This window comes from Melanerpes formicivorus, unplaced genomic scaffold (genome assembly GCF_026170545.1).
Source record: "Melanerpes formicivorus ecotype bairdi unplaced genomic scaffold, bMelFor1.0.p_v2 SCAF_24, whole genome shotgun sequence".
Lineage (NCBI taxonomy): Eukaryota > Metazoa > Chordata > Aves > Piciformes > Picidae > Melanerpes > Melanerpes formicivorus.
This window is the reverse complement of record NW_027142376.1, coordinates 7,530,086-7,556,163: the sequence shown is the minus strand read 5'-3', so window position 1 is coordinate 7,556,163 and position 26,078 is coordinate 7,530,086. Positions and strand designations below refer to the sequence as shown.

The following is a 26,078-nucleotide window of genomic DNA, read 5'->3' as shown; positions in this document are numbered from 1 at the left end:
AGGGCTTGTGTTCCAAACCCCTCACCAACTTTGTTGCCCTTTTCTGGACTCTTTTCACTTTCAGCAGCTCAGCATCTCTCTCCTGACTGGAGAAGTGCTGATTTATGAAGAGTGTGTGGGGGGGATTCAAGTTTCCCCTATGCCTCAGCTCAACCTGAATGCCCAGTTTCCAGCTTTCAGTGACCAGTAAGCACCAGAAGGCTCAGTTGGTAGCGCATAAGACCCTTAATGGGAAGGTCGTGAGTTCAAGCCTGCAAGTGGGCAGTAGTGTCCTCCCTACTCTAGTCATGAGGTCTGTGGTGACAGGTTGGACTCGATCTTTGAGGTCCCTTCCAACCTTAGGAATACTGACTAACTAAACCATGGCTTCAAGTGCCACATCCAATCCCTGTTTGTATGAATGCCACCAGCTAACATGCCTGCCTCCAGGCTTCTCACAGCTCAAGCCTTTCAAGCTGCCCTCACCAAAGTGCTGGCTGGAAGAGCGGGTGCGGCGCAGGGGTAGGAAGCAGGCCCAAACTCGGTCGGATTCGGTCTTTTTTAATAAATTAATGTCATTCAAAATACAGTGCCAGAACATGATGCAGCTGAACATGCTAGTAAGGTTTGTCATGAAGCACCTGTGTTTAGGTTAGGTTGGCGGCGCCCCGCTACTGCTAGTGGTTCCTGGGATTAATGCCAGAGCAGCACTAAAGTCATCTGCTCCCCTGCACACACAGCACAGGATATTCCTGAACGGTTTGCTTCCCCCTCCCCCTTCCCCAAGTAAAAAACCTGATAGCTAAGGGATATCTATACACAATCACACTACAGTAATGCTTGTTGTTAAATTAACAGAAAATAAAGACCTGGTTAATCCACACTAAAACTTTTTTTTGTCTGTTTTACAATGGAAAAATACATCAGCAGCAGGAAGGAATATACATGAGCCAAGGTTACTGTAATACAGAACGTGGAGGCATTTACTGAGGAAAGCTCCACAGAGACCCGCACTATGAGGGCTGACAATTCCTATTGCAAGCCCAGCAACTTTAAGTCCACACCTGGTAAACTACCAGCTGCTTGGAAGACCTGTTTTCTAATCAGACAGGTATAAGTTAGTGAAAATAGAATACATGCACCTAAGAGTACAGCTTGACTGAACCTGCAGTCATTTTGCCCTGCATGTTACCATACAATGGAAGATCTACCCTTCCTACCACAGGTAGATCCATGGGATTGGTTTCTTTTCCTTTTTCATGGCATTGCTATACCAATGTGGATACTGGGAAGTGTGGCACAGTCCTTTCGTTAGGCCACACTGACAGTTACAGAACTAGCACTTAAGTAGACTAGCCAGAAGTAGTTCAAACATAACTGGAAGATACTTTTGAGAGAGCTGTGACATCATCCTAGAAACAGGAACTACTCTTTTTTTCCTTTTCTTTTCTGAAGCTAATTTGCCTGAACCCAGATTTCATAGAGCTAGAAATTAATTCTTGAGACGAGTCAGATGCTTAAGCTCAGGATATACACACATGTTTCTCAATTACCAGGTAATAGTATTTTAGGCTATGGAAGCAGATCTGCTCATTCCACTGATTGGTACTGAATGGCGGCGAGTGTTAGGTAGGGCATAAAAAATACAACTGGGGAGAGAGGAGTTGGACATCACTGCTTCCGGCCCTCTGCTCTCACAGCTATTCATTTAGTGATAACTCAGCACAGAAGCAGTTGTGCAGTCTAATTTGGGAGCTATACAGGTGGTAAAGTAACCATCTCCCCATCCAGCTCGAATTCATCAGCTCCATCTGGTGAGAAGAGATACGTTGGAGGTTTCCATGGGGACTCTTCGAGGCAGGAGGGATACAGCTTTCCTACGGTGCACCGGAAGTCTTTGCCCAAGTCCCACAGCACACGTTCAGATATGTGCTGCCTCAGAAACCAGCGGTCCAGTTCCAGGTCGTATTGGTAGGTGGCATACTTGGCTCTCTCGTTCATGTGGGTTTCTCGTATGAAGACGCACAGCGCGTTGGAGATGACGACGGCTCTGACGCAGGGGTCGGAGTAGCGCTTGGCAGGGATGTTGGCTGCCATCCTCCACTCGTTCTTATTCACGTCGTAGATCTCCACCGTCACGGAAGACCCGTCCACAGTACTGCTCGGGAGCCTTATCCCGGAGTTGCTGGCGATGTGCAGTCCTCCGATGTAGAAGATTTTGTCCCCGAAAGCGGCGGCCGAAGCGAAGCAGCGACTCGTCTGTCGCATGGCCATCTCCACCCAGGCGTCTGACCTGGGGAAATAGCAGTACATCAGGTTGTGTGCCATGACATAGATGCAGTTGTGAACAGCCACCGCCGTGCTCCACTGCCAGGCGCAAGGCAAGGGGCTGACCATGGTCCACTCGTCCTTCTCGGTGTCGTATCTCTCCACAGTTCTCCTGTTGAGCTCTCCCCCGACGCTGTCTCCTCCGATTGCATAGATGTAGCCTTCGCAGCAGACCAGGGATGGCTTTATACGAACAAACAGCATCGGCGTCTTTGGAAACCAAGTGTTCTGCTGGGCATCGAACCAATAGAAGCAGTTCACAGTTCTGAAGGCAGCCTGGAGTTTGCTGCTTTTACTGTGGTTGGTTTTGGTGTTTTTCAGAGGAACCTGCCCACCTGCTATGTAGATGTCGTTATCGGGAGTTACCAGAGTCCCAACCTTATGCAAGTCAGCAGGAGGGTTGCACAGTTTGTAAACTTTTTCTGCCTGGGGGCTGTAACAGACAGAAGAATAAAGACTACCGGGGGTTTCAGCAGCAGCTTCAATGAATATCATCATCTCCTCTTTCGTCATGCCTAGCCTGGGCTTGAAAAACTTGGGCATGGATTTGTAGAGGCCTTGCACCACCACTGACTTGTCGTTGGGTGGCAAGCCCTGGAACCAGGCTCTCTGCGTGACCTCGGAGAGCGCGTCGATGCGGATCTGGCTGAGGACGGAGGACAGGTACTGCGACCGCGACTCCGTGTTGTACTCCAGCCACAGCATCGCAGCTTCGCGCACCGTCTCCTCCTTCTCCACGTTTAAATTGTCACTGCTTAAAATATCTATCAGTAGGTCATGGGACAGCTGCATGAAAGCCTCCTGGTGGTACACAGCTGTGAACTTGTGCTCTACCATTCTTTTAGCGCTCTGCTTTAACTCCTCGCAGCTGAAGAGGTCGGCGAAGCTCAAGAGCCGCACACAGTTTTCGGCGTTGATTTTTTTGATCAAGTATTCTCTGCACCGCTGTAACACGTCGTCTACCTGCCAGGCAAAGAAGAAGCACAGCTCAGGACTGCTGCATGCAATCTGCTCCTTCACCTACCAGTAGCAGGTAAAAATACCTGCAGGCATTTAATATGGATCAACAGGTTGGGCCTGCAATATGTGCGCAAGCACTGCAGCAATTTACTCATCTGCTTCACAGAGATCGAGTAGAGCAGAGAGGTTGGTGAAGGGTTTGGACAGCATACAGGGAGTGGCTGAGGGAGCTGGGGTTGTTTAGTCTGGAGAAGGCTGAGGGGAGATCTTATTGCTCTCTACAGCTACCTGAAAGGATGTTGTAGTGTGGCTGGTGTTGGTCTCTTCTGCCAAGTAACTAGCAATAGGGTAAGGGGAAATAGGTTTAAGTTGTGCCAGGGGAGGTTTAGACTGGACATTAGGAAGAATTTCTTTACTGAGTCGGTGGTGTGGAAAAGGCTGCCCAGTGAGGTGGTGGAGTCACCACCCCTAGGGGTGTTCAAGAAGCTGCAGATGTGGCACTTCAGGATAGAGTTTAGTGGTCATGGTAGCTGGGTTGTGGTTGGACTCGATCTTAAAGGTCTTTTCCAACCTTAATGATTCTATCTGCTGGAGGAGCTAAATGTTAGAAGTATCCTCTTTTGCTTCCACCATCCACAGGGAATGGAAGGCAAGGAGGGATGAGTGCCTGAAGCATCTGGCAAACAACTGCTGTTTATATCGAGCAACAGAACAGAAGTATTTTGAAAAGGCTGAACAGAGAAACCTATTTAACAAGATGAAAGGGAAGAGAAGCACTTCTTTCACCCTTGAAATCAAACACTCCTACCTGTAAGAAGCAGGCAGTTTCATAAAGCTGTTCCACTGTGCTGTCACTTATTGCCAAGTTCCCCGTGTAGGCGTAGGTGATGATGATCTGCAAAGTGGCTGCGTCCACGTTCCTCAGGTGTACGTGTGTCTGTTTGCTTTCACTCAGCCCGCTCATGAACATGGCTCTGAGGAGAAACAGGCAAGACAAGGATCAACAGTAAGTACAGTAATAGTCACCTGTAAGTCTTCAGTGATGACACTCCAAAAGGTGAACAGTCTTTCTGGTTGCCTCTTTACAGGTGTTTGGTATTTGCCTGAGGCTACCATCTAGTATTTAAGATAAAGCACTGGTACAGAGCATTCAAAAGGTACTCTGGGTGCCTTATGCAGAAATGCATTTATGCAACCTCTTTTATGTTAATCAGCAGAGAACTCTAATGAATTCAGAGGTGTAATGATGAATGTTTAATACTTTGTTGGGTGATGAGAGGGAAGAAACATCCCCCAGGAAACTGCTGAAGCATACATAGCTAGATTTTAGATTCCAAAACAGAAGCAGCAGATTTATGCAATGGACTGAGCCAAGTCATTTCAAAAAGCATGCTCCTCTGGGAGAAGAAGAATTAGCTCACTGAAATGGAGCAAGGACTAGCACTCCTTGAATCATAGAATTGTCAGGGTTGGAATGGACCTCAAGGATCATCCAGTTCCAGCCCCCCTGCTATGGGCAGGGACTCCTCACACTAGATCAGGTTGCTCAGAGCCACATCCAGCCTAGGGCTTCAAAACCTCCAGGGATGAGGCCTCCACCACCTCCCTGGGCAACCTGTGCCAGCGTTCACCACCCTCATGGGGAAGGACTTCTTGCTAACATCCAATCTGATGAATTTCTTACAAACCATTCATCATAATGTGCAGAAAAGCAAGTCTGTATGATATAAGAACCAATCAGACTTGGTTTGAACACCAACAAAAAGCACAAATATTTCCATTACATTCTCCTGGAAGAAAGGCAGAAAGGCAATTACAAGTTACTGTTTCCATAATGTTTTTTACACATCTTGGCCATTCTGGTTTTGTAACTGCAGCACAGCTAAGCACTAACCTGATTCCAGAACTGTACACCAGGTACTTGTCTGTTTTCTTATAATGGGGATATTGATTTTTAAGAGCATTTGCTATTTCTGGTTGCATTGAAAATTCAGCTCCAGACTCTCTATTTATTTGGGAATATTTAGGAAACCAGAGATGAAAGAAGGTTGAAGAGAGGGTCAGTGCACCCTGCAGTCCTGCCTCCAGCTGCAGAGGGGAAGGGGACATGGAGACAGACTCCCTAAGCAAAGCCATTCCAGGAAGCATCTGATTCAAAAGACAGTGCCCCACCTCTGTCATCTTCTAAGCTCTTTAACTCAGGCCAACTTGCCTTTTAGGAGAGATCACTGGCTGGCCAAGTGAGTATCAACTTGCCATGCAGCTTTTTGAGAGTAAGCAAGGCAGTATGAGTGCCAGCAGACTCCTCTTCATAGAGAGGGAGAGGCAGCTGTTACAGAGAGTCTGGCTCCACTGCACGCTCTCACACTGCTGAGGAGCCTGTGCCTGAGCTGTGCTGCCGCAGCTCGGCATTGGAGCAGGAAGATGGAAGGTGAGCTGGCTGCAGTCGTACACAATGGCTGGGATCACACTAGGAGATGCTTCCTATTCATCCCCCTCTCCACCCAGCCTCCTCAGGGCTATCAATTTTTCATAATAAAGCTCCATTTAGGAAGCTGAGCGTTACTTTTTTTCCGTAAAGCGAAGCAGAGAAGAAAAACAGAACAGGACAAAACCCCAAGCCTGATGCTGCTTTCAAGCAGTGCCAAAACCTCATTCCATAAATAATAAACAAACACGTATGAGTAAGAGATCTGACTGCATATTCTAGCACAGCACACTGCGTGGACTCCTGACAGCTTTCCAACCTTATGATTAGCCACCCACATTAAATCTGGCCACGTTTCCAGGGCTTGCTACTTCATAGGCTGTTGGAACTATGTCACCTGCACCAGGCCCTTGTCAGTCTCTGCGTCCAGCCACCCCACAATGTTTGTTTCAGCCCAGAGGATAAAAGGTAACACAAACCCCAGCAGCAACAAGACCGCCTGTGAAAGTTACCAATTAATCCTCAAATAGCTCAGTGCAAGAAAGCAGACAAAATACAGGAAGTATTTGAGCAGCATTCTGTGTAGTGAGCCCTTCTCAACATGAGGACAGAATGTGCAAACCTTCCCTGCTTAAACAGGAAAAGAAGTTAGAATCCTTTCAGAGTGTTATCAGGGGGGTGAAACGTGCATGGATGTCACCAAGGCTGGGTTCATGCTTCAAAATTCCTTCCAGGCAGGCAAATTAATTACACTGTTGCAAACAACACATAAAAAAAGACTAATTGCTGCAGAAAAATCATGGTGCCTCATCACCTACTGCTAAAGTATCTGCAAAAGGTAGTAGTAGTCTACATCTTATTAATAAAAGCTTTGGAGAAGACAAACCCAGATATCTGGGAGGCTGGAGCTACTGAATTAGAAACTGCAACAGCATCCCAGTGGAGGGAAAAACTCCCCCAAACAAAAATCATCCACACACACACAAAAAGCAAACAACACTGCACTGCAGCAAGACTCTCAGGCAGGAGAAGAGTTTTTGGCTTCTCTGCTGATGACTGGGAAAAGGAAGCCATGAACTTGCACAGCAATCCCTGCTCCCACCAGAGACCTCTGCAAAGAAACTACAGCTAATAAACATGGCAATGGACCTGCAGCTAATTAACATGAGAATGGAACTTGCAGAGCCACGTCTCAATGTCCTTACCTCACCTTGGGAAGTGAAAAAGAAATTAAACATTTACATATTAAATATCTGAAGAATAAGAAATGTACCTAATTATTCAGACTTGCTGAACTCCCTCAAGAAAATGACCCAGCAAAAGGAGGTTCTTAAGGCCAGGCTGGATGTGGCTGTGAGCAACCTGCTGTAGTGTAAGGTGTGCCTGCCCATGGCAGGGGGGTTGGAACTGGCTGATCCTCCAGGTCACTTCCAACACTGACAATTCTATGATGCTAAAAGTGTGATCTTAATTTTTTTAGTTACTGTAAACCCCCCAGTGCCTATCCAGAGTAAGGGATGGAAGTTTGCTTTTACTCTTTTTAGTGACTGCCAATCACAACATTTAGGTTTTTTACTTACTTCACTGACCTCAAAAACTCTCTGCAACACACCAGATTGTGAAGCAATTAAGTAATACAGCACTCAGAAGCAGGTCTCAGGGATTTTCTACAATTAACAGATCCTAGTTTGAATACTTACCTGAAATATGAGCTGCACGTGGCAAGGACCATCTTATGGCAGGGAAATTCAGTGCCCTCAACAATCAACACTATGTCAGTTAGCAACTGCTGTTCATAAAAGAACTTCAACTGCTCCAGCAAGGATACAGCGTACTCCGTGTTGATCTGCCTCTCGTCCTGGGTAGACATGACTGTATTCCATTAATAGTTCCAGGACCAGAGAGAAAAGTCAGGATCTTTTCACCAGAGAAAGGTCAGCTGAATGTTTCTGAAGTAAGCAGGGGACAAACCAGCAGAGAGTCCTTCAGAAGTGATACTGAAGAAAAAAAAGGCAGTTCTGTCTTGGACTGCTGAATCGATGTTTCAGACTTTGACCCACTATTAGGTCATCATGCTTTGACTTGATGTCAGAAGCTGTTCAAGACTTTCAAGAGTGTCTGCAGAGCTCCTGTTGAGATCTATGACCCAGGCGACGCATGAGCAGAAGCAAAGTCTGAGGTAGATGTCGAGGTAACATCTCGTGAAGAGTGGCTGCACTTGAGTGACTGAAAGCAGGAAAGTAAAATTCATTTACACATGAGCACTTAAAAAACCCCAAACTTTCATAATTACCCCTGAAAAGAATTGTCTAACACAACTTATTTCTACATTGGTAATCATTACTTGCACTAAAAACTCCTGTAGAGAGAAAAAAACCAAAGAGAACTCAAAAGCAGAATACACAGAATGAACCAGGCTGGAAAAGACCTTTGAGATCATCGAGTCCAACCTATCACCCAACACCATCTAATCAACTAAACCATGGCACAAGTGCCTCATCCAGGCTCTTCTTAAACACCTCCAGTGATGGTGACTCCACCACCTCCCTGGGCAGCACATTCCAATGGTCAGTCTCTCTTTCTGGGAAGAATTTCTTCCTAACATCCAGGCTAAACTTCCCCTGGCACAGCTTGAGACTGTGTCCTCCTTGTTCTGGTGCTGGTTGCCTGGGAGAAGAGACCAACCCCCACCTGGCTATAACCTCCCTTCAGGCAGTTGTAGACAGCAAGAAGGTCTCCCCTGAGCCTCCTCTTCTCCAGGCTAAGACTGTGCATTCACTCTCATCAAGATTTAGACTCCTCCACCAAGATCATTTATTTTATCAACACAGATTCTAAGGCTGGGAAGTTAAAAAGAGGTTCAGTAAGACTTTATTCCTCTTCCAAAAATTCCCCAGCTTTCCCACTGAGTGCATTTCCTTCAGTCACTGATAAAACAGCCACATTCTTCCCATTTCCATATTAAACAGCTACTTTTTGTGCTTCTGTCTACTTAAAGCTTACCAGTACCGGGCCACTAAAAATATAAATGCATCTTCTTCCCCATTCCATCATTTTCCAGCTAAACTCAACAGCATCAGCATCATCCTCTTCATTCTAGCTCTGCCATTCTACTAGAGAACAAGCAGAACCAGAGCTAAAGATGGAAAAACCCTAGTCACCTAATTCCCCACACTTACTCATCTTCTCTCTGGACTCACTCCCATAGGAGAGCGTGACTGCTGTAGACAAGAGGAAAGTAAAGAGATAATAGGAGCAAAGGGATGATGGAACACTTGGAGTGGTTATAAAGCAATGACATAGTCTCAGGCTCTGCCAGGGAAGGTTTAGGCTGGATGTTAAGAAGTAGTTCTTCCCAGAAAGAGGGATAGGTTGGAGGTGAGGAGAAAGTTCTTCACAGAAAGAGTAATTGGCCATTGGAATGTGCTGCCCAGGAAGGTGGTGGAGTCACCATCCCTGGAGGTGTTCAAAAAGGGATTGGTTGTGGTACTTGAAGCCATGGTTTAGTTAGTCATGAGGTGTTGGGTGATGGGTTGGACATCATTGATCTCTGAGGTCTTTTCCAACCTTCTTGATCTATGATTCTATGACCACAGGCTACCACAGTCTGTTTTCCTGTTTGAACATTTCTCCTCCTCTTAAAAATGGGGTCAGGATTTATTTTCCATGTGAACACAGAATCACAGAAACTTAATTAAGGATGAGATAGTTGTGATGGTAAAATCACCTGGCATCAAAAAGGACACCAGAGTACCAGGTCTCTCAAATACCTCCAGATTTAATCTTGCACTGTTCTTTCATATTCCAAAAATCAAAGAATAACCAGGACCTTTGTCTCAAGTCCAAGATATCACTATCCCTACAGTTCATGATGAATAGTGAGTGCAGAAACCCTTTCCTTGAAACAAGACCCTTTACATTCCATACAGAAATACATGATTTAGTGCAAGAGGAAGGATGAAGAAATACCTGCCAGCCCTATCAAAGATCTGCTATTTCAACAGAGCCCTACCTGCAATACAACTCAAAGACAGCTCTTTTAACATGTCTTTACTTGAAACAGGTATGTTTAATTAATACTACTTTAATTACTCCTAATTTAGTGTCACCAATCTCTTTGTGAATATAAGACACAAAAGGAGTATCTCAAACTTAGTTTTCACTGGGTGTTTAACAAAAGCAGTCAAAATAGTCAAATCCAGTGTTCAGGGTTTGTTCAACTGAAGCCAGTTAATTAAAAACAGAAAAGGTGTTAGTATTTGGAGGAGGAGGAAGGAGAGTCTACTGTCTGCTGCAGTAACAGATAGTAGCACAAAACTTGACTTCAGACCTTCAAGTTTCAGGTGCTTAAGCACTCGAGTCACTGAACCACCAGTATATCGAAGTTACACAAAGATATTGCTCACCTCAAGCAATGACCTGCTTCAAGTCACAGCTTCTTTCCACCAAATTAGTATGCATCCTGTCTCTGCATCACTGACCAGTATCCTGGTTATCTGATAACAGCTTAACATGCAACCTAATCCACTGACAGATTTTGCACTGAACTTTAAATGGCTACAGAGACAAGCAGACTTCCTAAGTGTGTTAGGCCCCCAGAAATAAATAGCTCGTGGCTCTCCTGGTATCCCAGGTCTCTCCACAGCTTTGTTTTCCTGGATTAGGAATAAAGAACAATTCAAGGCTCTGTTAGGGCAGAGCATCAGCAGTATTAAGCTTTAGCAAAAGAAGTCATTGATACCACGACTTCCTATTCTGATGCAATTTAAAAGAATGTACATCTTCAGAAACAGGGGGAAAAGGAGCAAAACTGAAACGGACTAGTTTAGGCACTAGGCAACAGAACCAGCTGAGGATGCCAGGGAGAAATTGATAAACACCTGCTAGTAAGATTAAAGATGCTCTTGGCAGCATGAGGCTGACAGTAACTGAAAAAGCAGACCTGTTCAGCAGAAGACAAGTTGAAACTGTGAAATTAATTACTATAAATAGCTGGAACATCTGAGTATGACCCTCAGTAGCAGGCAAGATTGAGGAGAGGACAGGAGTCTTGGTGCAGATCATTAATGTGATGTGAACCACCTCTGAACTGTCCATTTACAAAGCTGGAGTCCCTGGTTTACAGCTGCTCTGAAACCAACTTATCTTCATGATGTGCTTCAAGGAGGTGGCACATGATAGGAACATGGTACATGCATGACTCCTGCTTTCTACATCCATAGTGTGTTTTGCTGCAAGTGATAGCTCTTTACTGAGGAACTAAAATTTGTATCACAAAGTCAGCAGCCACATCCCATTCCCTTGTAATGGAACCACACTAAAGAGTCCTCAGGAGAGCAATACATACTCTAAGACTCTCTGAATTTCTGGTCTAAAATTACCATCACTTATTTGCCCAAGAGAAGTGAATCTGTTAAAAACACTAGGGTAAGTGGAGCAGGAACATAATTTTGTGCCTGGAAAGCCATCAGAGGTAGACTACCTACCTCTCTTGCAGCTCTCCAAAGAGCTCAAGAGAATTTTAAAGCAGATACTTCCCTCAATTTAGAGGCTGAAAAACAGGCACTGAAATAAGAATCACCTTGTTCAGGGCCAGATATTTGCCAAATGAGAGCTGTAAGAGGCTCAGTTCTCTCTGGTCCCAACCTAGCATCTCTTAGTTAGCATGCAGCTCTTAGACCTCAGCTAACTGAAAATCCACCAACTTGAAGAGAGGTCTACACAGATGACTGCAGTGCTCACAGTGGTCAACACTGCTGATGTATGGATGAAAATATCGATGGCTGAAGTTAGCTTAATATCCTGAACTAAAATTCTAATAGAATAAAAAGAATCCTTGAATACAAGTTCTGCGAATAAGACTTTCCTCTTCAGTGGTGCCACTGGAATGACCATTTTGTTCTGGGCAGCTTCTTGGAAGTCAGCTTTCTAAAACAGGGCTGGTAGGTAGCTGCTGGAAGGTCACAGCAGTACTGAATTGCAAACAAAGTTATTACAGAGCGATCGAAAGGAACTCCCTGTCGAGCTGGAGAGAATCATTAAGTAGCAGGTTGATAAGAGGGTTTGTTTTGCAGTAACTGCTTTTGGCTTAAGTCATATTAATGCTGTGGCTTTTAGCACTTGTTCTTGTACTTCAAATCAGAATGAAACCATTCCAAAAATTAGTCATCAACTGTTAATGAGTTATGGGACAGGCTGTTAATTGCCTTCCTGGAGTCTGTTTATCTTCTGAGGTCAGGCAGAGACTGATAAACACAGATACTGAACTACACACATGGAAGTGTTAACACTGTACCTCCATGTGTAACCTGCAATAAAGACACTACTTCCAATTGAATTACCAGGGAAGGGTCTAATACTCTTGAAGTAAAATTTGGTTTATTTTGTTTCCAAATTGGAGAAAAAAAACCCCACAGATACATCTTTGTTGTTGAGTTTTAGACATGTTGGTATTAGAGAAAGAATTAAGTTCTTCTGAAAATGCCATTAAGATGCCCAATTTCCTATGAAATATATAGGAAAGAAAGCTCTATGAAAGGATGCAGGTTCCTAGCCACATCTTCAGCCATCTAAATATCTCACATTCTAACTTCACCAACTACAATTCACATTTAATAAACCTCTATGTCTGGAGAAAAAAAAAAGGGGGGGGGGGGGGGAAATCATCATCCAAAACTTACTTCCCTGGATGTAACTCAGTTTGAATTTTTTTACAAAGCTTTAACTACAACTTTTGTGCACTTTCAATCAAATTCCCATTTCCATCCAAGGGCAGCCTTACACAAATCACAAGTAAAAACACGTTTAAAGGAGTGAGTCATTCACTATATTTAACATAATAAAATGTCAGAATTAAGAACTCAACAAGGGTAAGCCAGGCTACACAAGCATTCCCGTGAGGAGAGAGAGTAATCCTCCCAGCTTGGGGGTGCTGGTGGACAAAAAGCTCAACATGAGCTCTCAATGTGCACTTGCAGCCCGCAAAGCCAATCAGATCCTGGGCTGTATCAGGAGAAGTGAAGCTAGCAGGTGATCCTCCCCCTCTACTCAGCCCTGGAGACCCCACCTGGAGTACTGTGTCCAGTTCTGGAGCCCCTATTACAAGAGGGATGTGGAGGTGCTGGAAGGTGTCCAGAGAAGGGCCACAAGGATGATCAGAGGGCTGGAGCACCTCTCCTATGAGGACAGACTGAAGGACTTGGGGCTGTTCAGTCTGCAGAAGAGAAGGCTCCGAGGTGACCTAATTGTGGCCTTCCAGTATCTGAAGGGGGCCTACAGGAAGGCTGGGGAAGGACTTCTCAGGATCTCAGGTAGCGATAGGACTAGGGGGAATGGAATGAAGCTGGAGGTGGGGAGATTCAGGCTAGATGTGAGCAGGAGGTTCTTCACCATTACTGGTGAAACCCTGGAATGTGTTGTCCAGGGAGGTGTTCGAGGCCCCATTCCTGGGGGTGTTTAAGAGCAGGCTGGATGAGGCTCTGGCCAGGCTGATCTAGTGTGGGGTGTCCCTGCCCATGGCAGGAGGGTTGGAACTAGATGATCCTTGTGGTCCCTTCCAACCCTGAATGATACTATGATATTATGAAGCCACCAAGCTCAGGCACTTCAATCCTTAAGTTACTGCTAAGGATATGCTGAGTTACAGATCACCCTTTCCAAATTGTTGTATCAACTAAAAGCAAAAGGGGGAATGCAAGTGCTAAAAATTATTAGAATCGGTGATGTAAATCAATACACCTTGCCAAGAGATCTCAAGGATAGGAAAGAAAGACAAAAAAGCAGCTGGAAGCTGTAGATTCTTGAGGACTGTATCAAATTTGCATCCTTGGCAGCTAAAAAAGAAATAGGTAATTGATGAAGCAGTTGCAGACTTGGAAGTTTTCCTTTCTTCAAAAGCCATCAAAGGTGTCTTTGATAGCACTGCAGCCCAGAAACCCGAGGACATCAAGTTGATTCTAATAAGGCAACAACATGAAATTTCCCCTAAAAATTAAGGACCAGTTTATTCCTACAACATTATCATCTTGAAAATGACTGTTCACTTGGAAACTACTACTGTTTTCCATGCACATCATGCATGAGAGGCGAGTTACAACTTAGAGGCAGGTGAGCTGTCCGAAATCACACAGAAGCTAGAGACCAGAAGTGTCAGGCTCCACACTAACAACACATTTGGTCACAATGCAGTCTTCATTACCAGCTTCTTTCCTGGTTTCTCTGCTCCTAAAGGAAGCAATACACTAAAGGAAATACCTGCTCAGAAATGAAATTAGCACAAGATAAACCAACAGCTTAACTTGGCAACTGGCCTTCTACGGGGAGCACAGGCAGTTTCCATCCCCAAGGGCATTTCTGTTTTGTGGGAAGACCTGACCTGTTTTGGAAAATTAATCTTTGGAAGAAAGTGGGCCAGGGATGTCAGCACTGAGATCCAGCCATGCACATCAAGTATGCACAGAAAAGTGGGGTGTTTTTTCCCTTCTATATAATGACGGTGGTCTGGTTTATTTAACAGCTTAAATTCCAGTTCACAGGTATACATCACTCCCTTAAATAATCACTTGGGAGGTATGGATGCTCAACTAAAAAATTCAAGCATTTCTACATTAAGAAACTAGATTAATAATTAACTTAGCTTTACTAACCATAAGTTAGTTTCTGAAAGGTTGAGGGCTTTATAGTGGATGTCTTACTCATGCATATAAAATTTATTCTCCAAGTGCAGCAGCCACTAAATTAATGAAGAGAAATTTTAGAACTTGCACCACTTCTCATTAGTTTCCTTCTCACAGGACCACACCAAACCAGCCTGCCTCAAAAACTCCCCCCAACAACAACTGCTTGTCCAAAATGCAGCCAAAAAAATTAGTAAATAAGCAGCAACATCCTTTCTTCCACTTGAGCCTGCTCCTGCAAGATGCTAGTTACACAACACTGAGTATAACAGGACCCTTCTACGAGACACACACAAATCATTAGGAAGGATGTGTGACACACACAGCCAGGGCACAAGGCTGTGTGATGTACACAGCTGAGTATACCAAACACTTAAAAACTACCCATTTCTCCTGATGTATGTATGAGAAACTGAACTCAGTTAATTGTGTGTCTGAACGACCTCCTAAATGCATCTTAACACAGTTCAGGCAGATACAGCCCTGGGAGAGCTCACAACAACACACTCACGTTCAGGTCCCCTACGATCACTAAGTAACACTGAGAGCCAAGCTGTGGCTTGGCAAGGAAGCCTCCAAAAATGCAGGGGTTAGCTACAACACAAATCCGTTTCTAAATCATCATTCATTTCAAAAGCAGCAGATATCTATCCTGGCCAGGACAGAAACAGTAGTAAATACCCGAAAAAATAAATTAGGCACGCAGATGTCTAACTTCAAAGCTACGCTATGCATGCATTTAGACTCTACGCACTCACTAGGAATTGACTCTTCAAAGCCACATAGAAGCACTGGAGCCCACCCCCCTCAGCGTTGTAAGCACCGACACTATGCACACTCACACAATCAGGCGTACTGACAAGGAAAGGTGCCCGGGCAATCGCAAGAAACGGCAATGTCATCCCTGCGCTGTCCTCCTGTGTCTGTCCCCCCAAGCACCTCTAAGGAAAAACGCACCGAGGTCGCAAACGTCCCAGCGCACTCAGCTGAAGAGAGGCACTGAACGTTGGAAGCCAAAGTGCCCTTCCCGTTACAGACAAGAGTTTACGGTCCCCTCCCGCTTACGGGACAAGAAACAGTATCTTTCCTCCTCCGGACATGCAGGTGAGCCGTCTCCTTTCTCCGCTTGCTTTCTTTCCTGCTTCCCTCAGAAAGAGGGGCACCTTCCCGCTCCGCGAGCGCCGGCACACTCCGGGGGCGCGGGGCGGCCCCGCCGGCCACACGGCTGAACCCCCGCTGCGTTTCCCTCTCCTCTCCTCCTCCCGACTCTGCCAAGCCCCGCCGCGCCAGGAGCCGGCTCCGGCCAAGGGCGTGGAGGCGGGCCAGCAGCCACCTCGCCTGCTTCCTCGGGCTGCCTCCGCCACACTTCTCTGCCGGTGTCCAGCGGGCCCAGGAGCCGCAGCTGCCGGGCGGGAGCGGCGGCAGGTCGCGGAAGGGGCAGGCGGGAGCCGCACCCAGGCGGGGGGGGGGGGGGGGCAGCGATAGGATGCCGCAGAGCTCCCCGCGGGCCTTCCCGCCGCGGGAGCGCCGCCGGGGCCAAGGATCCTTCGCGACGCCGGCCTACCCCTGCTCCAGCCCCGCAGGCCGCTGCCGGCCAGCAGACGGGAAACGGGACCCCACGGCCGCGCCAGACGAGGGCGGCCGCCGCCTCACGGCGCGGCGGGACGCGAGCTCAGGAGAGCCACCGCCGCCTTCCCCCCGCCCAGTCACCACAGACAAACCTCCGACCGCCGCTTCCTCTCACACCTCAGCGTCCCGACCGCGGGCGGCCAGAGGTGAGGGGGCCAGGGAAGCGAGGAAGGAGATGAGGATCCGCTCGCACCCAGCCTGCGGAGGCAGCGGCCCCTAGGCGCGCAGGCGCGCTGCCCTCCGCCTCCTCATCCTCCAGAGCACGGCCGCCGCGCCTGGCCGCCCTCACTACGCATGCGCGGAGCCCCGCGCGCCAGGCCAGGCGCCTCGGCCCGCCCCCGCTTCCTTTTCCGCTTCCCCTGCCTACGCCAGCGCCCGCGCGCCCAGGGAACGGAGGCCGCGCCCGCGCTTCCGGCGGCCGCAGCGCGCCCCCGTGAGGAGGGAGCGCGGCTCCGCGCCCCCTGCTGGGAGAAGCGGCTCCCTGCAGCCTGGAGGCCCTGTGGCCTTAACGGTTGATCCCGGAACGGTGTGGGTTGGAAGGGATCTCCGGGGATCATCTACATCCAACCCTCTTCCTAAAGTAGCTTCACCCCGAGCAGGCTGCACAAGACCGTGTCCAGCAGGAGCCTGAATCTCTGCAGAGGAGATTCCACAGCCTCTCTGGGCAGCCTGTCCCAGTCCTCTGTCATCCGCATGGGTGAGGCGTTTTACACTTGGTGTTTCAGTGCCACAGATAACTTTAATCTGAACGTTATAGAAAGGAAAAACACAAACGTTATAGGAATCTCCCAACCTAGAGATGTCAATAGTGTGTAAGTAGCTAAGGGAGCTGGGGTTGCTTAGCCTGGAGAAGAGCAGGCTCAGGGGAGACCTTCTTGCTGTCTACAACTCCCTGAAGGGAGGTTGTAGCCAGGTGGGGGTTGGTCTCTTCTCCTAGGCCAGCAGCACCAGAACAAGAGGACACAGTCTCAAGCTGTGCCAGGGAAAGTTTAGGCTGGAGGTGAGGAGAAAGTTCTTCGCAGAAAGAGAGATTGGCCGTTGGAATGTGCTGCCCAGGGAGGTGGTGGAGTCACTGTCCCTGGAGGTGTTAAAAAAGGATTGGACATGGCATGTGAAGCCATGGTTTAGTTGTCAGGAGGTGTTGGGTGACAGCTTGGACTTGGTGATCTCTGAGGTCTTTTCCAACCTTATTGATTCTATGATCCACACCCCTTTGTTTTTCTCCAGTCACTCATCTCCTTGCATAGTGCATCCCTTCACTCTCCATCGCTCCCAGCATCAGAGTTCTGTCCCCAAGAGATGTGAAGGTGCTAAGAAGCCACCCAGATTCTCATCTCCCCTAAAGACCCCTGGCAGAGCTGAGTTACAGCCTCACATTTTCTAAGTGTTATGTGTGGCAGAATAAATACATGTCTCCTATTCACATGCAAAGAACATCTTGTTTGTCAGCCCACCGTGTTAGGAGGGAAGAGCATTGCTCCCTTTACTCTATACTGAACAACAGGTAAACTTCAGAAACAAATGCAAACTTTGCTGTGTCTGGTTAATCTTTTTTTTTTACCCCTGCAAAAAAGTGCCTTTAGCAGTGGTTTTGGGCAGAAGATTTCTGTTTGCTTTTCTTTTTAATGCAAGTCCTAACACAGCAAAAGTCAAATATTGGATTCACTTCAGGGGGCAGCTTAAGTGTCTGCAAGACTGCAAACCGATTCTATGGTGAGGGTATCCACATACTAACAGGCAGAGCAGGGCTCAGATCGTTACATTTGAGATCAGGGACAATTTTTTCGTGGTAGGAGTGGTCAGGTACTGGAACAGGCTCTGCCTGGGGAGGTGGTGGAGTCCCCATCCCTGGAGGGGGTGTTGAAATGTGTGCACATGGCACTTTGGGCCATGGTTCCATGGCCGTGGTGATCTTGGAGGTCTTTTCCAAGTGAAACAATTTCTGGTCCTGGTTCTCTCTTTCTGGTTCTTTTGGTACACCAGCTGTAGGCTTTTACTTCTATCCTTGTGCTTTGTTTCTCCTTCCCACACACTAATGGAAAAGGGCCCCTAGGTCATTGTTAAATGAGCCCCAGGTGGAAGGGGGAGTGGACAAGGAGCAGCTCTCTGCCATAAAGAGAGTGAGCCCAAAGCTTGGTTAGTTTCTTGCTGGGCTGTGAGCAGCAAGCATGGACTCTGCTTTTGAGGGGCTCTAATGGGGTAGGAATAGTGTAGATTTTTGAGGGCTTGGTTTGTTTTGTTGTTCTTTTTTTTTTTCTGTTCTATTATGCTCTCAAAGTCAAGATAATTCTGGGAGCTTTGGATAAGGAGAGTGAGTGGCATCTGTAGGCTTTTGATGCTCACAAGAACTGGACAGACCTTTTTAGATGGAAACTGAAGAGGGCTCCAGTGTTCCTGAAAGCTTTCTGAAACTCTAGGCTGAACTGTGTGCTAGTTTGTAACAGGTCCTTGAACTCTTTGTTTTGTTTTCAGTAACTTTGAAGTGCTTACGTTCCTGTGAGACTTAAGCTTCTGTTGTTTGTTTGCTTGCTTGCTTGCTTCTGTGTTGTCACTGTGCCTTCTGTGTTCTGTTTTTTCTTTCTGCCTATAAGCTGGATGTGGGACTGGACTGAGCTTAGAGTGTTAACTGTCTGGGCAAATACAGCAGGGTGGGAGGGAAGTTGTACTGTGAGTTTTGTATGGCTCTGAATGAAACATTATGCTAAAGTATTTTGCCTTGTTTATTTGTGGGGGGTTTTTTGTTACTAATCAATTAGCTTAAGCTCAGTGTTACTGAAATGTTTCATTTGCCACATTAGCTATCATTGTTCTTAAGGATACTGTGAAGCACAAATCCTGAGTTACTAGAGCTCTTGTTGGGGTTTCAAATCCAACATACCTGTTAGCCCTAAGAAGCCTTGTTTTCATGGAACATCCCACTTCTGATTATGTGAAGGTTTTTGTTTGGGTTTGAGTCCCTTTGCTCAGGGGCTAATTGTTTGGAGTATTATTTATATCCATGGGTGCATAAAGTGATTAGTCCTGTGGCTTGAGATTATAAGTACTAAGATCTGCATATAAAAGGTTCCCTTAGCAAGGGAAGTGCATGGACCTGATAGAGCAAGTTCAGAGAAAGGCTACAAAAGTGGTCAGGGGTTGGAGCATCCATACTGCAAGGACAGGCTGAGGGAGCTGGAGGTGTTCATCCTGGAGAAGGCTCCAGAGAGCCCTAATAGCAGCCTTCCACTACCTGAAGGGAGCTATAAGAAGGATGGAGAGAGGCTGGGTGCAAAGGCCTCCATTGATAAAATGAAGGGCAATGGCTTGAAATTGGAGAAGAGGAGATTTAGATTAGATGTTAGGAACAAGCTCTTTACCATGAGGGCGGTGGAACGCTGGAACCGGTTGCCCAGGGAGGTGGTTGAGGCCCCATCCCTGGAGATATTGGAGGTCAGGCTTTACGTGGCTCTGAGCAACCTGATCTAGTGGAGGATGTCCCTGCTGACTGCAGTGGGGTTGGACCAGATGACCTCTGGAGGTCCCTTCCAACCCAAAGCATTTTATGAATCTATGAAAGACGTAGTAAAGCCTTTGACCTTGACTGTGATGCCCGTTTGCTGCCTTCTCTTTGAAGGCAGTACTTGTCTGCTGGAAAGATCAGGTTGTGTCGGGCTGGGAGAGGAGCATCTGGCAGAGCAGAACAATGGCTAGGTCAGAGTTTCAAAAAATGGCTAATCCTGCTCATTTCTCTCTTTCAGTGTTTGACAAGAATTAGCAATGAATACTGCCTCATCTTCAGAGAGTGGATCCTACTCCACAAACCACACGAGACCCTTTTTTTATGCACAGCCACCGGCACAGCAGCCTTTTCCAAATCCGTGGTACCTCAGTCATGCGTACAGCCCATACTGTGTACCTGTTCCAGGTGAGCTGAATGAGAGCTGCCTGGGGTAGCTCTGTGGAGTAAGTTACTAAGAAGAAACCAATGCCTATCTCTGAGAACAAGCTTCTTGTGAGTTTAAGGTGGAGTTAATTTATTAATTAACTGAATGTCAGCTGAATGTTTAACTTGCATGTTGGAAGGCAAGTGTTTGTTTCTGGGAGAGTAGAAGGCTGAGTCAGTTATTAAGGAATGGTTATGGTACAGCTGGAGAGCTCCAGAATGTGCCTACCACTCAGTGTATTTGAGGTCCATACATCCATGAGCACATTATGGATAAGTAGACTTCCACACAAACTATATAGTTAAATACATTCTGTAAATGCTGTACCTGTGTTGGTTTGCATCTTGAGCTGTCTTCTTCAGGGACAATCCTATTGCATAGTCATTAAATACCCCTCAAAAAAATTACAGGAAGCTCTTTGTTGTATGGTCCAAGGGACAGAATCAAGCTCTGGTTGGAGTTTTGTTATGGAACAGCTTATCTGGACAGCTACAGACTCTGTTTCTGTGCCAGATTTGTTTCTAAGTGCTAACAGATGGAGTGGGTTGCTTACCTATGTGTCTGATCTTGCAGCTGTCCCTATTTATACAAGCAAATGTTCATCAAAATTACTTGGATGAAGAAGAAATGTTTCTCTTTACTTGTTTTTTTATCCCCAATGTCCAGGCTACCGAAGTGGAAACCCATATTTCCCCTTTTATTCTGTTGCGCTCCACGAGTACCCTGGATATTTCGTTCCACAGCATCCAGTGCATGCAAGAGTTAACAGAAGGCCTTATTTTAATGGTCCCCCACCTTCCCCTGTGTTTTATCATGCAACAAGATTTAGACACTATAGCACCTCTGGGAAAAAGATGGAGACAAAAGAAACACAGACTGATCCTAGACAGCCTGAAAGCAAGCCAAAAAGGCATCAAGATGTCCTAGGTACAGAAACGAAAGGCTGCGATGCAGGAAACATGGCCTGTGCTTCTTCTGGTATAGGTACAGAGACTGAAAGTGCTTCAACAAATCAGGATTCGTCTGGATCTTCCATTGCAGTAGACAGAGAGTTTCATAACAAGAGCCTTTCCAGCTCTACCCAGTACAGAAATCTTCCTACTGGCAGCTATGCCTTTGAGAAGGAAGAAGTGAGAATAGAATACGGAAGTGGCTCTCCTGCTATTCAGCTGTGGAAGTCCTTTAAAGAAACTATCCCCTTGTATGATGTGGCAAGTGGCAAACCAGTCCCAGAGAACATAGTGCAGCGTGACTTATTTTCTGTTAGCTCGTGTGAAGGAATGCTGTACGGCCCTCGTGAAGGGGAGAAAATGGTGCCAGGAGCTTCCTTAGATGAGAGAAAAAGTGTTCTCCCCTCCCAACAGGCTGCTGAAACCACACAAGAAAGTGAGGTCCAAAATCATGGAGTGAAGCTGGATGCAGAAAAGCAGATAAGTCAACAGGCAAAATGCCCCTCAGGTGAACCCATGGCAGTGCAAGTGACAGAGCTGGCGAGATCTGCTAGCACAGAGCAGCCAGTGGTGAGGCAGGATGTGGTAGCAGCTAAGAAATCCAGCTTGAGGAAATCCACAGCTTCCAAAACTCCTCAAGATGAGCCCAGCTTGGTTCAACAAGCAGGACTACTTCCATCCAGTATGGAGGTAACAGATGACTTGAGTTGCCAGCAGAAAAAGCCGAACCGAAGCCATGGTGCAGCCAATGAAAGCCAAACAGATGGCAGCATGTGGTGTGACAAATCCATGAGGTATGTTCCCTCTGACAGCTGGCTGGCTTGTTTGGACACTATGGACACTAACTATGACTATGACCTTTGTTTGCCACAAAGGAAACCTCCAAGTGTGCTCAGTCTGTCTTCTGATGATATGTCTTCTAGAGAGGAAGGCTCATCCATTGAAAATGCTCCGGTGTCTTATTTTGTCCCTGACTATGTGCTTCAGAAAAGCATGTATGCCTTCCAGAAAGGTACAGAGGGCTTGAAGAAAGAGAAGATTACAAGTGGTGGGTCCCTTAATGAAGATGAAGTGGTAGGAAAGGAGCAGATGGACAGCTTGAATGACCAAGACACCAAAAACTCTTCAACTGTGAAGACTAAGGAGGCTTCTGGTAAAGGCAGAAAGCTGGGAGCCCTTCCTAGGTCTTCTAATCAGAAAAAAATCCATTCTCTCAAGAACAAAGCACCTATGGGTTTGCCAGAAGTTGAGGACTCTGAAGAATATTCTGTGAGGGAAGAAGAGGAGGAGCAAGATGAAGAGGATGAGGAAGAAGATGATAACATGGATGAAATTGAATACTTCTTTCAAGAAGCCACTCCCTATGGAATCTTAACACCTAGTAAAGGCAGTTTCTACCCCATTGGCCAGAGGGTGCTTTGGAAACCACCCAAAAACGCTATACCAGCTCAGTTTATTGGCTGGCCTGCTCAAGAGAAAATAAATAGGATTGGGCTTGGTGAAAACATTGGTGTAGTTTACAAAGCAAAGGAGAAAGTACAAGATGCAGTAGCATACAGTGACTATGGGTGTTATAGAAGGAAGAGGCCTATGGCAAGGAGAGAAGGACCTGAACACCAGCGGGCACTATGGAAGTTCTTGGGAGGTAAGCAAATTGCTGGGAACACCCCTACAAAACCCCTGCACCTGCAAATTGTAGTTTCAACCAGAGGGAAGATTAGAGATTGCTGCAGCTTCAGGCTTGACTTAAGAGGCAGAAGTACTTCAGAATCTCCTTTTTCTTTGTTTTGAGGCAGAGGAGGTTTGCTGCAATTTTTTTTTACTTCTTGCATGGGGCTGCTGCATCTTCACAGCCAGCAGAGGATTTTTGAGTTAGATATTTTCTTGTATGTATTTGTCTTTCTCACCTTAGTGGAGGTTTATTCATTTGAAAAAGTGATGGAAATATGAACATTTACCATTGCTCAATAATGGCAAATGGAACAGGTTGCCTAGGGAGGTGGTGGAAGCCTCATCCCTGGAGGTTTCAAAGGCCAGGCTGGATGTGGCTGTGAGCAAGCTGCTGTAGTGTGAGGTGTCCCTGCCCATGGCAGGGAGGTTGGAACTGGATGGTCCTCGAGGTCCCTTCCAACCCTAACAATTCTATGAACAATAACAGCTTGGAAGCTCAGCCTTTTCAGTTTAGACTGCCCCATGTTAGCTGGATTAAATGGGGTTAAGTGCATTGTGGCCATACCCTGTTGAACTTCTCTCTTCCTGGAGAACAGGAGTCAAATCACTGTGTTGCTTGGGTGTTGGGGTTTTTTTATTGCTGCTCCTCTTAGCAACCAAAGCTTTGCTGTATCTTCATAAAGGCAGTGTGAAGCTGGATTAAATCTGATCTGGAGAACATTTTCTTTTCATGAAGGTTGATACTGGTAGAAACTGGATGCATCCAAACTGGGAATAAGCAGAGCTAGCAGCCAGGGTTCCTAACTGATGCATGGGTGCTTCAGTAAGTGGCTGCTGTTTAGTGCAGCATCTATAACAGGGTGATCTAATAACAAGCTTAGTGTTCTTCAGTTTTCCTGTGTAGACTTAAAGCACTCTGTAATTTAAGTGGGGTCTCCAAACACCTGGTTTTTACATTAATAGTCTCTTGCCATTAGCTGCAGCAGGTAGCTTTGCATTCTGACTTGTCAAACAGTGTATTAACCTTAGCAAAAGTAAATTCTGACCTTAAATCAACTTTTTATTTATTAGGAAGGCTGTTAAGGGAGAACATGGGGATATGGCCTGAAGAGTATTGGATTAGAAGTGGTGCTAAACCCAAACTTACCAGCCAAGTACATACTAGTGTCTCACCTCCAGCCAAGAGCAAAGAACAAGGTAGATCTCATTTCCTCTGTTTCAGTTCTTAAGGAGCATTTAAAAAGGCATGGCACAAGCATCAAGCACCTGTTTGGATAGGAGGAGAGGATAACTACCATTGCTCCATTGCTCTGATACTGATGAAATGATGCTGCAGTGCACTGAGGCTCTTTGGCCTTTTTGCTACCCCTGGTGTTCTCCCCTTTTTCCAGCCTGTGTAGTTATAAGAGGCTACCCCATTTGGTGTGAGCAAGCAAGAACTGGTTTATTCTGAGTGCTGTTCATGATGGTGGATGCCTCAGAAGTGCTAGTAAAATTATGCCCTCTTTAAACTGCTTTCTTAGGATGAGTTTCCTCAAATGAAATTTAAGTGCCCTGCAATTTAAGGGGGTGTGGCTAAACCAGCTGTGTTGCTTTAGCAGTAATATCAAGTTAAATCTGACTTCTTGACCTGTATGCTTGTGGTGCATAACTTAACAGGTGTGAACAGTTGATTATTTATTTTAATTGATTTTCAAGGCCATGGGTGAGTTCAGTCACTTGGACAGCATCAATTTGTCTTCAACAGTTGAAATGTTGAACTAAAGCAGAATAATCCAGCTCTCCCAAGGCTGGGTTTTGGTCACATGAACACTTGTCCCACTTATGACCCAAATACTGTGCATCCAGAATTATGGTTAGGCAGTGACTAGACAAGAGAAGGTTGCTTGATACCTGTAGTGGCAGATAGAACTGCCACTAAATTGGGTATGTAAATGGAAGGGAAAAGAGGAACACTACAGACCAGTCAGGCAAAGCCAAGCTTAAATTGGCTTTAAGACTATGCTTTGCAGCAATAACACCACTTATATCTTGCTTTTCAGGGTGCCCACCTTTGGTTAAACCAAAGAAGAAAAGAATAGGCAAACCACTCTCAAAATGCAGAGACACAAGACATGAGGTGGAAGAAGTAGTGTGGGAGGTGCCTAAAAGTGTACACAAAGGTTGGTGTACTTTGACAGCTACCACAACAATCCCAAAACCACTGTTCCAAGCAAGTTTTCACTGCTGTCTTGGAATCCTTGTTCTTGGGTTTAGCTGCAAGGATATTGGGTAGCTTTGTGAAATGAAAGCAAATGCTTTGTATGCAGGCAAGATGAGAAAGAAGCAAGCCAGACTTCAAACTGTTACTAGCTTTGCTGTGAATACTGTTGTAGTTTTGAGGGGGTTAGGTTCCTTCTCCTTTTTTTAAGGAGAAGGGAACAAACCAAAACAGCAATCCAGCAAATGGATTGAGCCTAGTTGCTCTTCAAACTGCTCTAACTTCTTAAAAAGTATAGGCTAAGGTATCACTTTGCAGTATATGATCAAGCTGCAGGTCTGTCTCAGCCACAACACTGTTGGATACAACACAAATGCATATAGGTAACGCTTCCCAACTTCAGCTTGATGGAGTAGGAACGTCATGCTACAATGGAGGGGGAAATCCTATGCTTTTGAGCACTGGTGGAGAGTCTGAAAAGGTTATACTTTGAAAAGGGTCAGTACATACAAGAAACTAGCTGAAAGATCAAAGCTCCCTCTGGAGATGAACAATCTGGCACAGTAAAGCTAATCTGAACATTCTTTCAGTTAAAGGCCCTCTCTTTCTTGTACATTCAACAGTGTATTTGCTTACAATTCAGTGTATTTGCAAGGTAGGAAACAGAAACTGAAGACTAAAGCCCCTTACTAGTCAAAATTGGTGTCAGGCCTTAAGTCAGATGGTTTGAACACCAGTGTTAAACCTTTAATTGCTGCTCCTTTTTAGTACAAGCACCCAGGAAACTTGCATAAGCCCAAGTACTTATATTTGCCCCTTAAATAGTTGGTGTTGCTTGCATGTGTTACAAGAGCACAGTGAAAATGTTTGAGCTTCATATGGAACTCTGTTACACTAGGATATTCTGAAGTCCAACAACATTCCTGCAGGATTTATACTTCCTGGGAAGCTGAGTATAAAGTTCTAACAACCACCAGTGTCTTGTCTTGCCACAGGAAAAGGCAGTCATTGATGCCTGTTTTCAGAAGTAAATTGACATATATTATTTGGAGGGATAATGCTTGCTTTAATCTTTTTTTTTTTTCCTCTCTAGGGCATGGAACAAGAAAGTCTCTCTATAAGAGAAGATAACTGCAAATACTGGGGCAGGAGGGGGAAAGAATGTCTTGGAGGTTTGCATAAATCCAGAATTCAGTAGTTATTCTGCTTTGTATGTTGCTGTGCACTCTTCAAGGGTAAGAAGTAGCACTGTAAAGACTGAGGACACTGTTAGAATGGAATGAAGTATTTAACACTAAAGTCACCTTTTTACAACTAGTGCATCCACTATTTAAA

At 45.9% G+C, this 26,078-nt stretch overlaps 2 protein-coding genes across 7 annotated transcripts; one reads left to right on the top strand and one right to left on the bottom strand.

The window, feature by feature from the left end:
- Positions 1-524: 524 nt before the first annotated feature.
- On the bottom strand, positions 525-16,272 carry KBTBD2 (kelch repeat and BTB domain containing 2). Of its 3 annotated transcripts, none has more exons than XM_068152754.1 (4): positions 16,092-16,272; positions 7,396-7,921; positions 4,076-4,241; positions 525-3,270 (listed from the first exon to the last, which is right to left on the bottom strand). In XM_068152754.1, the coding sequence occupies exons 2-4, from the start codon at positions 7,563-7,565 to the stop codon at positions 1,735-1,737; spliced, it is 1,872 nt and encodes a 623-aa protein (XP_068008855.1). In that variant the 5' UTR covers positions 7,566-7,921; positions 16,092-16,272; the 3' UTR covers positions 525-1,734. The 3 variants fall into 3 exon arrangements, with proteins under 3 accessions (XP_068008855.1, XP_068008858.1, XP_068008857.1); XM_068152757.1 differs by lacking the exon at positions 16,092-16,272 and adding an exon at positions 15,328-15,383; XM_068152756.1 differs by lacking the exon at positions 16,092-16,272 and adding an exon at positions 15,213-15,230.
- LOC137448324 (bucky ball-like) lies at positions 15,157-26,078 on the top strand. Of its 4 annotated transcripts, none has more exons than XM_068152750.1 (6): positions 15,157-15,474; positions 19,737-19,903; positions 20,589-22,517; positions 23,615-23,740; positions 24,586-24,705; positions 25,837-26,078. In XM_068152750.1, the coding sequence occupies exons 2-6, from the start codon at positions 19,756-19,758 to the stop codon at positions 25,872-25,874; spliced, it is 2,361 nt and encodes a 786-aa protein (XP_068008851.1). In that variant the 5' UTR covers positions 15,157-15,474; positions 19,737-19,755; the 3' UTR covers positions 25,875-26,078. The 4 variants fall into 4 exon arrangements, with proteins under 4 accessions (XP_068008851.1, XP_068008852.1, XP_068008850.1 ...); XM_068152751.1 differs by lacking the exon at positions 15,157-15,474 and adding an exon at positions 16,678-16,696; XM_068152749.1 differs by lacking the exon at positions 15,157-15,474 and adding an exon at positions 18,209-18,443.

Excerpts from the sequence above, each read along its gene's own strand:
- KBTBD2 (XM_068152754.1), bottom strand. The coding sequence starts at position 7,565 with ATGTCTACCCAGGACGAGAGGCAGATCAACACGGAGTACGCTGTATCC. Across the intron at positions 4,242-7,395 it reads ACGTGCAGCTCATATTTCAG|AGCCATGTTCATGAGCGGGC; the intron begins GTAAGTATTCAA and ends GTTTCTCCTCAG. Across the intron at positions 3,271-4,075 it reads AAACTGCCTGCTTCTTACAG|GTAGACGACGTGTTACAGCG; the intron begins GTAGGAGTGTTT and ends TTTGCCTGGCAG.
- LOC137448324 (XM_068152750.1), top strand. The coding sequence starts at position 19,756 with ATGAATACTGCCTCATCTTCAGAGAGTGGATCCTACTCCACAAACCAC. Across the intron at positions 22,518-23,614 it reads ACTATGGAAGTTCTTGGGAG|GAAGGCTGTTAAGGGAGAAC; the intron begins GTAAGCAAATTG and ends TTTATTTATTAG. Across the intron at positions 23,741-24,585 it reads AGCCAAGAGCAAAGAACAAG|GGTGCCCACCTTTGGTTAAA; the intron begins GTAGATCTCATT and ends CTTGCTTTTCAG.